At 41.1% G+C, this 15,990-nt stretch overlaps 1 protein-coding gene across 1 annotated transcript in view; it reads left to right on the top strand.

Moving 5' to 3' along the window:
- The first annotated feature begins 6,379 nt into the window (after positions 1-6,379).
- The window catches only part of CHD1 (chromodomain helicase DNA binding protein 1), a 77,001-nt gene continuing 67,390 nt past the window's right edge, over positions 6,380-15,990 (top strand). Inside the window, exons 1-2 of the mRNA XM_081090173.1 lie at positions 6,380-6,909; positions 8,994-9,189. Of these exons, the coding sequence (XP_080946299.1) occupies positions 9,137-9,189 (53 nt within the window). The 5' untranslated portion in view covers positions 6,380-6,909; positions 8,994-9,136. The remainder of the gene's footprint in view (positions 6,910-8,993; positions 9,190-15,990) is intronic.

The following is a 15,990-nucleotide window of genomic DNA, read 5'->3' as shown; positions in this document are numbered from 1 at the left end:
AACTCCTCAGATCCATAAGGGACACACTCAGGGAGCAGACTCAGTGAGCACCAAAGCCCCAGTGAATCAAGTCTTGCCCGAGAAGGGTGTCTTCAGCACAGCAGTTCTCCCACTTCAGACAGCTGATTCTCAGAGCCAATTGGCCTGGAGGTCAATTCCTCCCAGTGATCCTACAACAACCAAGGCACCAAGAGTGCACCAAGAGTGTCCACCCCAGGTAACTGGGGAGGCTGAGCCACTGGGCCCTACAGGACACCTGGCGCGCAGGGCCACTCTATCAACACAGGGAAGCAGCCAAAATGCAGAGACAAAGAAACAGGTCACAAATGGCAGAAATGGAGGAAAGCAAATGACTGGATATAGAGTTCAAGGCCACGTTTATAAGGTTTTTCAAGAATTTTATGGAAACCGCCGATAAATTTAATGAATCCCTCAATAAGTATAGTGAGACCATGGAGGACATGAAAAAGGACCAACTAGAAATTAAGCATACACTGACTGAAATAAAGAATAATTTACAGAGATCCAACCGCAGACAAGAGGATCCCAAGAATCAAGTCAAAGATTTGAAATACAAAGAAACAAAAAATACCCAACCGAAAAAGAAAAAAGAAAAGAGATTCAAAAAATATGAAGATAGTGTAAGGAACCTCTGGGACAACTTCAAGCGTACCAACATCAGAATTATAGGGGTACCAGAAGGAGAGAGAGGGCAAGATATTGAAAACCTTTTTGAAGAAATAATGACAGAAAACTTCCCCTACCTGGTGAAAGAAATGGGCTTACAAGTCCAGGAAGCGCAGAGAACCCCAAACAAAAGGAATCCAAAGAGGACCACACCAAGACACATCATAATTAAAATGCCAAGAGCAAAAGATAAAGAGAGAATCTTAAAAGCAGCAAGAGAAAGACAGTCAGTTACCTACAAGGGAGTACCCATCCGACTGTCAGCTGATTTCTCAACAGAAACCATGCAGGCCAGAAGAGAGTGGCAAGAAATATTCAAAGTGATGAATAGCAAGAACCTGCAACCAAGATTACTTTATCCAGCAAAGCTATCATTCAGAATGGAAGGTCAGATAAAGAGCTTCACGGATAAGAAAAAGCTAAAGGAGTTCATCACCACCAAACCAGCATTATATGAAATGCTGAAAGGTATTCTTTAAGAAGAGGAAGAAGAAAAAGGAACTCTTACCATTTGCCACAGCATGGATGGAACTGGAGAGCGGATAAATACCACAGGATCTCACTCATTTGTGGAATATAATGAACAACATAAACTGATGAACAAGGACTGATCCAGAGACGGAGAGGCATTGATTGGACTGTCGGGCCTTGGAGGGAAGGTAGAGGAGGGTGGGGGTAAGGGGGAAAGATCAACCAAAGGACTTATATGCAAGCATATAGGCCTAACCAATGGACACGGACAACGGGGGGGGGGGGTGAGGGCATGAGCGGGGGTGGGGAGTGGGGTGGGGGAGGGGGTAGAGGGTAACGTGGGGACAAGGACACATATGTAATATCTTAATCAATAAAAAATACATTTAAAAAAAAAACTGCTTGGGTTTTATTTTAACTTTACACTTACTTACGTTTGTCAAGCTTCTCAGTTTCCTCACCTGTAAATTAGGGATAACAGTACCAACCTCAGAGAGTTATAATACCAAGTGACAAAATAATATGAAATGATGTTTGTTCTGCAACATAACTTCGGTTATCCACGTTCTTCTCCTAGACAAAGTAGCCCTGGCTAAATGTGTACCTCAGAACAGATCACTATCTGATAAGCTTGCTCAATACCAATTTAAATTCTCAGGACAGATAGTATCTAGTTGTTCATTCTACTTTAAACAATGCATTAGAGTTGTTCATATTTATTGAAAACATACCTAGTAGCACTTGAGATATGACTCCAAGTAGTTCAAAATTAGGTTTTCTAGCCTTTACCCCTAATTTTTAATTAAAAAAGGGGGGGGGGGCAAGGCATATTTACAGTAAAGTTCACAAAATTTAAATGTTCAGCTTGATTTTTTCTTATGCATACACTAATATAGGAGCCACCCAGATCATGATATAGAACATTTCCAACATTTCATAAGGCTCTCTTACACCCTTCTAAGTTAATATTCATGCTCAGAAAGGTTATTATGCTGACTTCCATCATGTATTAGTTTTATTCTTGAATTTCATATAAATGGGATTATACAATATGAATTTGTGTCTATTTCACTCAACACAATGCCTATGAGAGCCACCCATGTCATTGTGTGTAGCAGTTTATTCTTTTTCATTGTTGGGTAGTATTCCATTGTATGAATACACTTCACTTTTTCCAGTTTAAAGCCATAATGCATCAAACTGCTATGAACATTCATATATAAGACTTAGTAGGCACTTGTACTCATTTCTCTTAGATAAACACTCAGGAGAGAAACTGCTGAATTATCAGGTAGGCATAAATTCAGCTACAATGGATGGAACTGCCTATTAATTTTCCAAAGCTCCTATAACCAATCTATACCCCTATCAGCAATAAGTTTCAGCTGCACTATAATTAACAAACAAGGAAAATATAGTCTATTGTGATAGTCACATTTCTTAGTTCTGCAAATGTATTGGCTCCTTTGTGGCTGGTTTTAAGCAAGGCTGAGTTTAGGTTAAGTAGTTTACAGGTAGAGTAGATCCTCACTCATTAGCACTCTTTCCAAACAGAAACCCCCACCCATTAAGATTTCACTAAAAAATACTACCTAGCTTGCCTACCTTGATAGTAGGATTTCTCAGCAATGGCACAATTGTCATTTTGGGATAGATAATCCTTTGTTGTGGGGGACTGTCTAGTGCATTATAGGATCTTTAGCAGTATCCCTGACCTCCACCTCCGTATATAAGCAGCACCCACCCTTCCCCCTCCCCTCCTTCATTGTGACAACCAAAACTGATCCAGATTTTGTCAAGTGTTCCCTGTGGGGAAAATCCGCCCCCTATCCCATTAAGAACCCTTATTATTTATTTTCAAAGAGAGAGAAAGGGACAGAAACACCAATCAGCTGCCTTCTGCATGCCCCCTATGGGGGATTGAGCCTGAAACCTGGGCATGTGCTCTGACTGGGAATGGAACCAGAAACCTTTTGGTGCAGAGGATGATGCCCATCCAAGTGATCCACACCAGTCAGGGCTATCTGTTATATTTAATTAAATACATGAATTCAAAACAGGGAAGTGATTTCAGAAGATTTCAAGTCTGAAGGAAGTCTACTGGGTGAGCTGGAGGGAAAGATGGAGAGAAAATAAGGCCTAAATAAAGTAGTGGGGATTAAGAATAAAAGCTGAAGACAACATAGATGAAGTAAAACGGACAGTAAATAAAGGATTTGAAGAAGGAATCATACAGCATGGATGCACCAATTTGTTATTTTGAGGTTAGCTACTTAACTTTTTTCTTAGTCTGTGTGCACAGTTAATTTTGTAAGTAGGGAAAGTAGAATCTTTGTATCCATTTAAATGCCTATTAGATTTTATAAATAGTTGCCTCTCAGTATCATCTGTAATAACTTTCCATTTGAAATTTATCTTAATGGTGATTCATTAATAAAAATTCACAAGTACACTGGCCATAAACAAGGTAGATGAGCTGTTGCTGGAAAATTTTCCAAACACTACCCAGAACCTAGAAATTCTGCATATCAGAAGAGGGGAGGAGTGGGAGTGACAGGCATGTGTAGTTAGGAAAACATTTCCTAGATGACTGACTCCTGTCCCCTGCCCAACACTGAGAACCAGAGCTGCTATAAACTTTATAATTTTTTTAAAAAGTACAATAAATTTTCACTATAAGGTGATTTGGAATTTTATGAGTTCTATTTATAGAGGCCTTGGTAAATTAAAGTATCATTTGGAAGTATCACCTAAAGTATCATTTGGAAGGCTCTTCCTGTTTGTCAAGGACCTGAGGGATGATGTCATAGGTTGAGATTCTAATCTAGCGTATTTTAATACTGACTGTTTTAGGAGTTTCTCATATGCAAAAATCTCTAGGCCACAAGAACATAATTATAGAATTAAAATCCTATCTTGGCATCCTAACATTAACAGAAAAGCAGAGTTATCATTGTCTCACAGTTATGGATAAGTGGTTCTCAATCAACCTCCACCTAAAGGTACCTACTCACTGGTAACTAGTCCTAGTAAAGCATCCCAGAATTAAAGACCCACAAAATGCTGTCCTCGATTCTGTAAAATTCTTTTTAAAGAATATAAAATTTATCAAATGGAAAATCAGATAGTAATAAAGACCTCCTGATTGATGTTAATTTTCAGAGATTTTTAAAAAGTGATGCATTGAGATTATCAACAGTTTTTTAATTGTTTTCAGTACCAGTAGGCTGAGACAATTTATTCAAACAAAGTGAAACTGAGAATTTAACTGTGCAGATAACGGTTAACAAAAAAATTGTTATAGTTTTTCACTTACCTTGTATTTATCCACATTGTCAAGAGTCATTGGAAAATTCTGTACCAGTGTAACCCCAATAAATTAAAAAAAATAAATAAAAAGAAAAATAAAATAAACTTCTGTGGAGTCATAAGTATATTAGGACTTTACCAGTTATATAAATCTCCAAGCATCACATATGTATATATGGAGCATATCATATCCAAATGGCAAATCAGTTTAAAAAGATTTGATGTGCTTTCAGAAAACATACAGATTATGCCTATACAGTAATGATAATAGTATATTAATAGTTATGTTTAGAGACTTTATCTGATTAATACTTCTGATTACAAAATTCGTTATCAGCTATGGTTATTGCTTTTGGGGGGCTTTCGTTTTTTTTTTTACTTACCACTCTAGTAATCCAAGAAAGAAATCAGTCAGAAGCACAGAAAGTTCCTATCATTAAGTCACCTTTATCACATTTTAAAAACATATTAAAAATTAGCACTCAGCTACTTGAGAGATGGAGTTATTCCTCACAACCCAGCATTATAGCTATTTGATAACTAGGGGGGAAGGAATAAAACAAGAGGCTGAACGCAGATAATTTTACAAAGTACAGTAGTGTTTCATTTTGTTTCACTATTTATTGATCAGACATACATTTTTTTTCGGGTAGACCATGCGTACCTTTTTGCCTTTCCCTACGCCCCAAGGGTGAAGATGAAGGTACCCTTCCATACACAGAACACATAGGTTTTGAGATCTTTTTAAAGGCTTTGAACCAAACTGTTTGTAAAAGTTGACTGTCCCACACAACGAATTACTTTGGAAATGCGGTCATTACATTCAAACTCATGGACTTTACATCAAATCAAATAACTGAAGAATGGGATTAGAAAGTTTCAAAAATTATTAACTTTGAGTGATTCAAGATCGATGAAAACTAATGAAGTGTAAACTATTTTTTATTTAAAAAAATTTTTTTTCTAAGAGTGAATCAGGGCACCGCCGTGCTTGCAAAGTTCCCTACGACTCACTTAAAGGATTGTATCCGAGCCCGCGGTTACAGTTATGAAAGAAACGGTCAACTAAATTACAGCACCTTCAGCTGAGGCAGTTACTAACGTCCTACACACTGCTTTTTTTGTTGCGATTCTGAACCGCACCCTCCACCCCGCCTTCCAGGGAAGGAACCTAGAAAGGCTGTAAAAGTTGTTCTTTTTTTTGTTTTTTCCTGAGCCGGGCTCGACTGCCCCCAAAATGAAATCAAGAAGCGGCACCGGATGTCAACAACTCGGTCTCTATGTTCCTCCGTCACCCCAGGTGCGGCCCCGCCCACGCGGAGCCCTAGGCCCCCGGGGGAGCCCCAGTGGCAGGCCGCCTAGGCGCAGGGGCGGCGGGAGGGGGCCACAGTGGCCCAACAGTTGGGTTCCCAGGCTGCCTGGTGTGACGCAGCGGCCCCGGCCCCGGCCCCATGCCTCCCGACAGGCGCTCAGCCCCGGCCGAGGCCCGGGCGACCGGACCCCCCGCTCGACCCAGACCCTTGACTGACCCAGCGCGAACCTTTCGCGGCTACCCAAACCCCATCATAGTCTTCTGTACCTCCCCACCCCTCCGCTTCCTCTTTCCTTCTCAGTCTCTCAGCCTCGACGTCCTGGCGCAACGGTCCCGAATAGCGTCCATACCCGCACGGAGCAAGCCTACGGCTCCCACTTCCCGGAACTCAACTCCAGGCCGCTAAGGGGAGGGCGCCTAGTCCAAGATCCGCGGCCCACGGCCGTGGTCAGAGTCCGGCGGCCTCCGCGTAGTCGGCGTGCGCGCTCCCACCCGCGCGCGTGCGCGCACTCGCAAGCCGCCCGGACTCCGGGCCAATCGCTTGCTTCCTACGCCCTACGACTCCACAACGTAGCCCCTCCCACCGCCCGCGCGCCGCTCGGAGGGTTCGACGTGCTCGCGCCCGCTCGCCCGCCAGCTTGCCTCGCGCTGAGTGAGGAAGGGGAGTGAGCCGCGGAGCTTACGTCGCGCGGGAGGCGGAGGCGACGGCGACCTCGGTGGCAGTGGCGGCGGAGACGGCTACGACCGGGACGGTTGCGCTCTCGCTCTCTCGGCGTCATGGCGGCTTCTGAGAGCCGATAAGCGGCGGGAACGGGAGCGCGCGCGTGGCCGCGGCGACGACGACGACGGCTGGTTACTTGTCGCTCTTGCTGCCCTCGCCGTTGGTGCTTCAATAATGAATTGATTGTTGGATCCGCTCCGTAGGGGATCGCGCGTTGGTGCCGCGGATCGGGGCTTCCCCTTGCCCGCCGCGTCCTTCCCCTCTCCCCTCCCTTTCCCTGACTCCCGCCTACCCCGAGACGCCTGGAGCCTCAGGACTCACTCGGCCGAAGAGACCGCGGGCCCGGGCGCGGGGGAGACCGCCGAGCCGAGTCGTCTCCCTCCGCCCCGCGAATCCTGCACGCCAGCCGGTAAGAAAGGGAGCGGCGGGCGGGCGGGTCAGGATGTGGCGGGGCGGACGGGAGCCCGCCGGGCGGAGGGCGGAGGCAGCGCGGTGCCCGGGCGGCGGCCCAGCGGCCGGACGCCGGGCGAAGGCCGAGCAGCTCTTGGAAGGCCGGCGGCGGCGGCGGCGGACGGGCTGGGCGCTTAGGGGGCGTGTGAGTGGCGAGCGCAGGCCGGCGCCGCGGAGCGCATCCTCGCGCCGGGCGGACTGGCCGCCGGGCGGCCGACCACGGGCCTTCTCTGCGTGGGGTTGGCCTGGGGCGGACGGGGCCGCGAGGGGAGAGCTGCGAGGCCCCCGCAGCGAGCCTGTGGCTGGTGCAGCGATCCCACCGCGGCCCGGGCGCCCTGCACGTGGGGAGCGGCGGCGAGGGGGAGGGGGCGGCGGCCGGGGCGAGCCTGGGAGGGCGCGGGGCGGGTCTGTGGGAAGTTTGAGGCGGGAAGAGAGACTCCGGGACGGTGATGGAGGCCTCGGGAGGCCCGGGGGCGGGGGCGGGGTGGGTGCGTGCGTTCCGGTGGGAGGCTGGTAGTAGCCTGGACGCTGCGAGGGGGAGAGGGAGGAGGCGGGTTTCTAACCTCCTGTCGAGGACGGCTTCGGAAACTTCGCAGAAGCAAAACAACTGTGAAACGACGGGGCGTGAAGAGGGTGGCGGAGGCTTAATGACTTAGGGGAGAGTCATTGTTATGATGCTGGGCAGGCTCGGACAGGGCTGCGGGCGCCCGGGGCTTCGGGACTTGCGAGAAGGGTCTCAGAAAGCGGACTTGGAGAAGGAAGGAGAGGGGGGAAGGAAGTTGCAGTGTACAAAGAAAGCCATTTTGAGGGGCGAAAGCCAAGAACGGAAAGAGGAGCGAACTTTCTCTACCGAGAGAGACTTCTGGGCGGAGAGGCAGTTTGCTCGAGTATCTAGATTTCTCAGTAAGACTGCTGTAACAGTAAAGCTCCTTGGCTGGCTGGAGTGAGTGCTCAACCTCAGGAATACATGTTTCTGGGTATATAGTTACTTTTTGGATAACCAAGTTCTGGCAGAGTGTGCTGGACTGTGGTCTCTGGAGAATTAAAATCCCGATCTGTACAGATGCGGAGTTTGCTATGATTGAATTGGCAACCGCCTGTGTCCCCCCCACCCCCCTTTTTTTTGGCGGAGTGGAACTCACAGGAGTGGATTCTCTTCGCGGAGGTCGGAGGACAGCTCTGCTCTGTTGGCTGTCTCGGTACTTTCTGGCTGGGGAAGGATCTGACGTCTCCTTCCCCCGCTCCTTCCTCTCCCTCCCCTGCCAGAGATCTCCTTTGTTTATTCGTGGACGGCTTGTAGGTGAATCTCCAGTGTTGTGCTGGTGCCTTGGAAAGTGGAGATGCAGTGTCTTGATCCATGATTGTTGCCCTAAACCCCTTATTACAAAATAAGTAGGACATATTTTATTACCTTTTTTAAAAAAATGGAATCTCTGCAAGTCCAACCTGGATAAATATTATTTAAATTTTTTCAGTCCACTATCGGTTTACTTGTGAAAGAACATACTTGTTCTGACCTATACATGTTTGTTAAGATTATATGATACCCTTTAATATTCTTTTCTGCTTTCATGTGAGCATTTGCAGAACTTTCCCTCACTTGAGTATATGAAGTTCTAGGCTTGTTAGCACTAGATAGGTGTTGGTGCTCAATTAAAGGTAACCTTTCCCTCCTTAATTTGTTTGACCAAGTATTTAATAAGACTCCATTTTCTATTCTTTGGGTGTATGTATATGTTATATACTACCACTTTACTTTAGTTATCTGTTATATATATATTGCTACACATTGCAATCAGTCTAAAAGTTTTATCACTCCACAAATATTTTAATTTCTTCTGTCAAAAGTAAGCAGTGGTGTGCTAAATTCTAGTTAATAGTCAGGAATGTAGTTGATAGAAGCCTAGGTATTTTGAATAAAAGATCTCTACCTCTTCCTTACCACCTCTGATCTAAGTGGTTTAGATTTGTGTAAGTTCTAAATAGACTTTTTAATTTTTTTCTTCTAGTGAAATTTTCTTACTTTCTTAATATGTTTTTTAGGTGAATCAAAAAGGGTCCCAGGAAACCTGTGACTGTTGAAGAAAATTCATCTGTCAATTTTTGATATTCAAGGAAGAGTATTTATATTCATCTTTTAAACTGGGAAGATTTATATTCCATTTTAAAACTTGTTGATATTTACAATGAATGGACATAGTGATGAAGAAAGTGTTAGAAACAGTAGTGGAGAATCAAGGTAAGCACTTACTATCAAGTATTTATGAAGAGAATTGAAAATTTTTGTGATTATTTTTAGTTTCCTAATAGGTGGCAGAGTTTTCAGATTCAGATTCTTCTTAGCTATCCAAAGACTAAAAAGTGTCTAATATATGAAGCTTGTTTGGTAAAAAATTTTAATTATTTTTTTTCCATTGAAGTACACAAAGAAGAGTTCATAGAAAGTTTGTCTTAAATCTTTGGAGATTTCTATTGTTTGGGTTAATAATTAAAGCAAGAGTAAGTAAAAAGACATTTAACTTGATTTGACTGTTAATGCACTCTCCAAATAAAAGCAGTAAGATTGTATTTTTCTGGCATTTTGTCTTCTCTACTTGTGCTGTCTAATATATAGTATCCACTAGCCATGTGTGGCTCTTTAAGTTAATTAAACTTACAAAATAGTCAAAATTCAGTTAGTTACACTAAACACATTTCCAATACTAGTCACTTGCGGCTAGTGGCTACCATGATGGACAGCACAGACAGAAAACATTTCTATTACTGCAAAAAGTTCTGGACAATACTGATCTGACATTAGTTGAAATATTGCTGCAGTGCTACCCCCCCCCACCCCCCCCATTATCTTTCACATTTGAGTTGTAATTAAACTAGTATATGAATGAGTTAAAGGTTCTTACTTGAGCCATGTATTTGCAAAGAAGATACCGTTTATGGGAATAAGCCATATTAAGCTATTTTAATTTGTGAGAAACCTTTTCTAGTACAGAGTCTTTAAATTCATCTGTAGACCTCAAAGTTGAGTTATCTGCACAACGATAATACAATCCATGTAGCTATTATATGTGGAAATCGGGAATATGGACGTTGGAATCAGACTGCCTGATATCTTAAGCCAGTTCTACGTATTAGCTTTGTGAGTTAGGGCAAATTATTTAACTTCTGAGGAACTGGTTTTTGCACTTATAAAATGGGAATTACGGTATTAAAGTTAGGATTGAAATGCTACATGTAAAGGGCTTAACATAGTTCCTGATATACTGTGCGTTCCATATTTGCTTATTATAATTTGCATCATGTTTTATGTAACACATAGGATACTACATAACTAAAACATTAATTATAGTGATGGACGGGAAACAGGATAGTTTTGGCAGTCAGAATTTCAGTAAAAATGTTGGATAGACAATGAAACAGTAGTTTATTCCTTTGACTTGAGCCTTGAGATTTTCTGGTCTTGCTGGCTATTTAGTTTATCAGCTTCCATAGGCAGACTGGATAAGAAGAGCATCATAGTGAAAAAGGAGCAGTTAAGGAGAGCAGCATTATTTAGTTGAACAAGTACTGATCTAGGAGTTACTAAAACCAGAGTTGACACCATCTTTGCACTAATTAGTTCTCCGAATGATTTCTTAACTGTGAAACAAGAATTTAAGTAAGTGATTTCGAAGTTTCCTCTTACTACTTAATGTATAAAGTATAATGTTTTAGACAACAATTTGACTAGAATCATCAGTGTTGAGAGGCTAAATTACAAGATGAATCTCAGCTGTGATTCAATCTCTACAGATATACTGACTGTAGTAAGTGAATAGGAGGATCACATTGTCCACTTTCTCTTATTCATTAGTGAGCAATGAGTTGGTTAAGAGGTAGAAATATCTAGAAACATAGGAACCAAATTACCCACAAAATAGGAAATAAGACTCTTGAGAGCAAGAGGTTATGCTTTGTTATATTCTGACCTGTTTCAGTAATCTTTTATGTATTTTGCTGCCATATCTGAAGCAAAGGGTGACTACAGTAGTAAGTGAAATTGGATAGTATAGGGGAAAGAAATTAAACCCCAAGAAATCCATTTATTTAAAGCAATCTTTTATAATGCATACTCATTTTAAATAATTGCATATTCTCTAATTATTCTGAGTCATTACTTCACCCATACAGGCTTTAATCCTCAGAAGTGTTATCTATTCTTACAACTGCCTTGGTGTTTATCAGAAGGAGAACCTGCTTCCATTTTACTTTCATTTTCTTCCTTATTGCTGCTATGCTATCCTTTTCCTTTGCTTCGCTGTCTTTGTTACTAATTCTTAGGTTCTCTCCCACCCCCCATCCCAAACTTTCATAACAGGCCAGTCCAGAGAAGGGAGATTGTGTCTTGTTAAAAAAGTGAGTTGAATTTCATAGATATAGGGATTTTCTTGCAAAAACCCAGAAGTTACCCTGTGAATATTAATATTAGTAATGAGAGGAGAAATGTACTCTGCTTGAAAAATTTATATACACTGTAAATTTGCTTTTTATTGACTAGAGTTTTTAAATGCATTTTGGCTTCAGATTATTTTTATCCTTTGTGGAAGTTCCTGAAATGAAATAGAATTAAGAAAGGTCATTTGACATTTTGGCTTGGTATATAATAAGCTTTCTACTAAAATTTTTTTTAATTCTTTCCGTGTAGAAAGCTCTTTATAACTGTTTACTGAAAGGAACAATACACATAGGAAAATGTCTCTGGCTATGCTATAACTGTCAATTTTGAAACTTATTTACTAAGAAATGTGGGTCAGGATGCACCTGTACATCAGTTTCAACTCAGCACAAAGTCTACTATCTCATTGAAGTTAAGTTTTCTAAAAATACTATTGGAAGATTTCAAAGCATCAATTTCTAGCTGTGTGAATTTATGTTATATGCAACCTGACCAGGAGGTCAGGGTTCGATTCCTGGTAGGGCACATGCTTGGCTTGCGGGCTTGATCCCCAGTAGGAGGTGTGCAGGAGGTGGCCGATCAATGGTTCTCTCTCATCATTGATGCTTCTATCTCTCTCTCCCTCTCCCTTCCTCTCTCTGAAATTAATAAAAATATTTTTTTTTTAAAAAAGAAATATTTCTTGCCATCAGACTCTATTTCTTTCACTAAATGAATTTGAACAATTTTTAAAGGCCACGCCAATTAAAATGGTGTTTCCTGAGCTTACTTTGCAATTATCTCAGAGTTAAAAAAAAAATTCATTCTTAAATTTCAAAAATTTGTACTAAAGAGCATTTTAAGGAAGACATGAAATTCCAAAACCAGAATGGCTAGAAATCAGTGAGTTAAGGAAACTGTTTTTTAAAATTTCCTGTGATGTCATTAATTGCAGGAAAGTATGACTTTTTCATCTCATATTTTGTTAATTTCTCAGTTCAGTATGTGCTTTCTGCATCTTTTTCTATTAAGTTTTTTTTCCCTCAAATTTACATGTACTGGATCTAAGGTCGTTCAAGATAATTTCTTAGGCTTTAAAAATTCAAACTGTTAAGTAGGAGCTTAAGTTATAGGTTACTCTCCCCAAGTAGGATTGATTACATCAAGATTTTCACAGAATTTCCTAGGATTGTGGTCAGTCTAGGTTACTTTATTCAGATTTATTGGAGGCTCATAAGGATAAGAGAATTGTATATGACTTGACTCTCAAAGACATTACATAGGCATGAGATAATGTGGGGCAAACAGTGTCTTTTTAATATTGCTAAAGTTGCTTATTTAAGATCTCGATGACTGGTGGGTTACATGGGTACTTCTTTGTAGTGAAGAGATAACGAATAAATGGAGAAACCTTTTTGTTTTACATTTTTGATGGGAAATTCAAAAACATACAGAAATAGAAAAGCTGCAGGTCCAGTTGTGTTATTCAGAATATACAACCTTGGGCCCCACCTCAGACTTAATGGATCAGAATCTTCATTTTAAATAGATTCCTAAGTGATTTGTTTTCATATTAAATCTATATATAAAAGCCTAAGTGACTATCCTACCAGTAGCTATGATGCACAATGACCACCAGAGGGCAGATGCTCAACACAGAAGCTGCCAAGCTGCGGTGACTTGGCAGCTGCTGTTCTTGGGTGATGCACCTGGAACCAGAAAGGAGGGAGCCTGATTCTGGGGTGCATCACCCAAGAACCACCTTCTTGCAATCTGGGACGCCTTGGGGGATGTCGGAGAGCCGGTTTCAGCCTGATCCCCGCAGGCCGGGCTGAGGGACCCCAGTATGCATATATATGAAGCTGTTTGCTTGGAGTCATTAAAAACCTTGCCATTTTTATTTATTTTTTTTGTTATTATACATGCTTTTTATTTTCTGGGAACCCCACAAAAATGGTGTCATGGGCCATGCCAGCAAGAGGCTGGGTACATTTTATTTTTCAAAAAACAATAATAATGGCAACCAGTAATTATTGAGCTCTTACTCTGACTGAGCCAGGCATAACACACATAGTGCACAGTGCATTGCATGAATTTATCACAGTTCATCTTCACAAAACTGTGATGTGCACAGTATCAATGATTTCCACTTGTCAGAGGGGAAACCCAATTTAAAAATATTTTAAAATCTTTTTGAAAAAACTAAATTCCAGACTTTACTTGGATTTCATTGTTTTTTCCGTTAACATTCTCTTCCTGTTCCAGGATTTAATCCAGAGCACCATGTTGTATTTAGTTGTTAACTCTCCCCAGTATCCTCTGGTATGTGAGAGTTTCTAAGTCTTCCTTGATTTCCTTAATTGTCTTATGAATTACTGGCCAGGTATCCTGTAGTATGTCCCCAAATTTGGATATTTGTCTGATGCTTTTATTAGGATAAGCTAGGGTTATCAGTTTTTAGAAAGAGTATCACAGAGGAAACGTGCTTTTCTATTCACATTATATGGGGAGCATAATATCCATGTGGCATTACTGATGATATTAACCTACATCACTTGGCCATCACTTACGTATTTGCCACATTTTTCCACTGTAAAATTACTTTTTTTCCCTTTCCATTCTGTATTCTTTTGAAGCATGTCACTAGTCAACTCAGGTGGGTGGGAGTATGGAGTGGGAAATAAGTTACATCCTCTGCTGGGAGCAGATATTTATAATAATAATAAAAGTGTAATATGCTAATTAGACTGGACAGCCAAACGACCTTCCGGATGTCCTTCTGGACAACCTTCTGAATAACCTTCCAGATGAAGCCAGGCAGCCGTAGTGGCTGTGAGGGACTAGGGCACAGCTGCAAGGGCTGAGCCCCTTGCACGAATTTTGTGCATTGGGTCTCTAGTATACATATATTAAGTGGAATTCTATAAAGAAGTCATTTCTCCCCCATTTATTCAATTATTCATTTATATATAAGCAAGGACTTATGTGTATGTATTTTATACTTTGGGTTATAAGCCAATAAATTATTTATTTTGTTGCTCACATTGTTCTAGGTTTGCTCATTGGGAGTTCTCTTTCAAATTGGCTTCTGTGTCTTTTTACTCACTTCCATCCTTTTGCCCTAGAATCAGCCATCTCTCCAAGAACTTTGATTATATTTTTATTGATTTCAGAAAGGAGGGGAGAAGGAGGGAGAGATAGAAACATCAGTGATGAGAGGGAATCATTGATCGGCTGCCTCCTGCACGTTCCACACTGGGGATCGAGCCTGCAACCCAGGCATGTGCCTTGACTGGGAATTGAATCCTGACCTCCTGGTTCATAGGTCAACACTCAACCACTGAGCAACGCTGGCTGGATGCAGTTTTGGAATTATTAAGCGATATTCCCAGAAGAAACAAATTTATTAACTAGAATACAATATTTATATATAGTGAACAGTTGCTATTATACTTAGCTTTATAGTTTTCTAATTAAAAAACTTTTCCCAAGTTACTCAAGCTAGCTCTCCCTTTCCCCTCGTCATTATGGATAAATCATAAATTTGTAATGAAGTTAGATTCATTTGTTACTTGCATTCTTCCATCCTGGGATCCTCAGTCACATGGATTGATTTTTTTAAAACTTGTATTTATTACATTTACTCTCTGAAATACAGTTTTATGGGTTTTGACAAGTACATGAAATCATGTATCTTCACCCAACTACTGTATAGAAAGATTCTTTCACCCTAAAATTTCCTGTGTGTGTTCCAGACCTACTGAATCAGAATTTTCATTTTAATAAGGTTCCCAGGAAATTAACTTGAAGAAAGATTATTATGATCTATAGACTGGTCAGAACCTCTGGTTTTAGGGAGAAACTTTAGGAATCTATTGTTCCAGAATCAAGTTCTCTTCTATATTAATGAAAACATTACTGTTTATATTTAAGAATATATTTTGTGTCGTGATGCGAGGTGACTGCTTAGTTAAGAAGTCAACTTTAAGTAAATGTTAAACTACATTTGAAAATTTCTTTAGTATGTATAGATTAGGTGAGATGTAGTTATCATTGAGATTAAAATACAGTAGACACTGAAAGTTCTGGCTAAACTGTACTGGTTTCTGGGATCCAATAGCTATAGTATCTCTCAGAGTTGAGGCACAAGGCACAAAAATAGTGGAGAGCTCTTAATGAACCACTCCTAGTAGCTATTATACATCTCTCCAGTTGCTGCTTTCATAAATAAAGTTCTGTGTCTTCAGGTAGTTGTTTAATTTAGATCAGTGATTTTCAACCTTTTTCATCTCATGGCACACATAAACTAATCACTAAAATTCTACACTATACCAAAAAAAATATTTTTGCTGATGCGACCAAAAACAGGTATAATTTTGACTCATTCACACACAACAGCTATTGGCTGTTGTCCTTTTGTAATGTGACAATCTAAGGGAAAAGAGGTCATTTCCCCTAAGTAGTCAGGTATTAGTGTGTTTTAAAAATTATTGAGACACACTGGTTGAAAATTGCTGATTTTGGTGATTGAGCAACTACTAAGTCATAGATGTCCTGAAATGCTAAAATTGGAGATTCTTTTCTAAAGTTTATAATCAAGCAAGAAACCTAAGCCTTAAATATTTGTAC

Source organism: Myotis nattereri (assembly GCF_964212035.1).
Source record: "Myotis nattereri genome assembly, chromosome: 4".
Lineage (NCBI taxonomy): Eukaryota > Metazoa > Chordata > Mammalia > Chiroptera > Vespertilionidae > Myotis > Myotis nattereri.
Note: the sequence above shows the minus strand (reverse complement) of the source record. Positions and strands in the feature narration are given on the sequence as shown.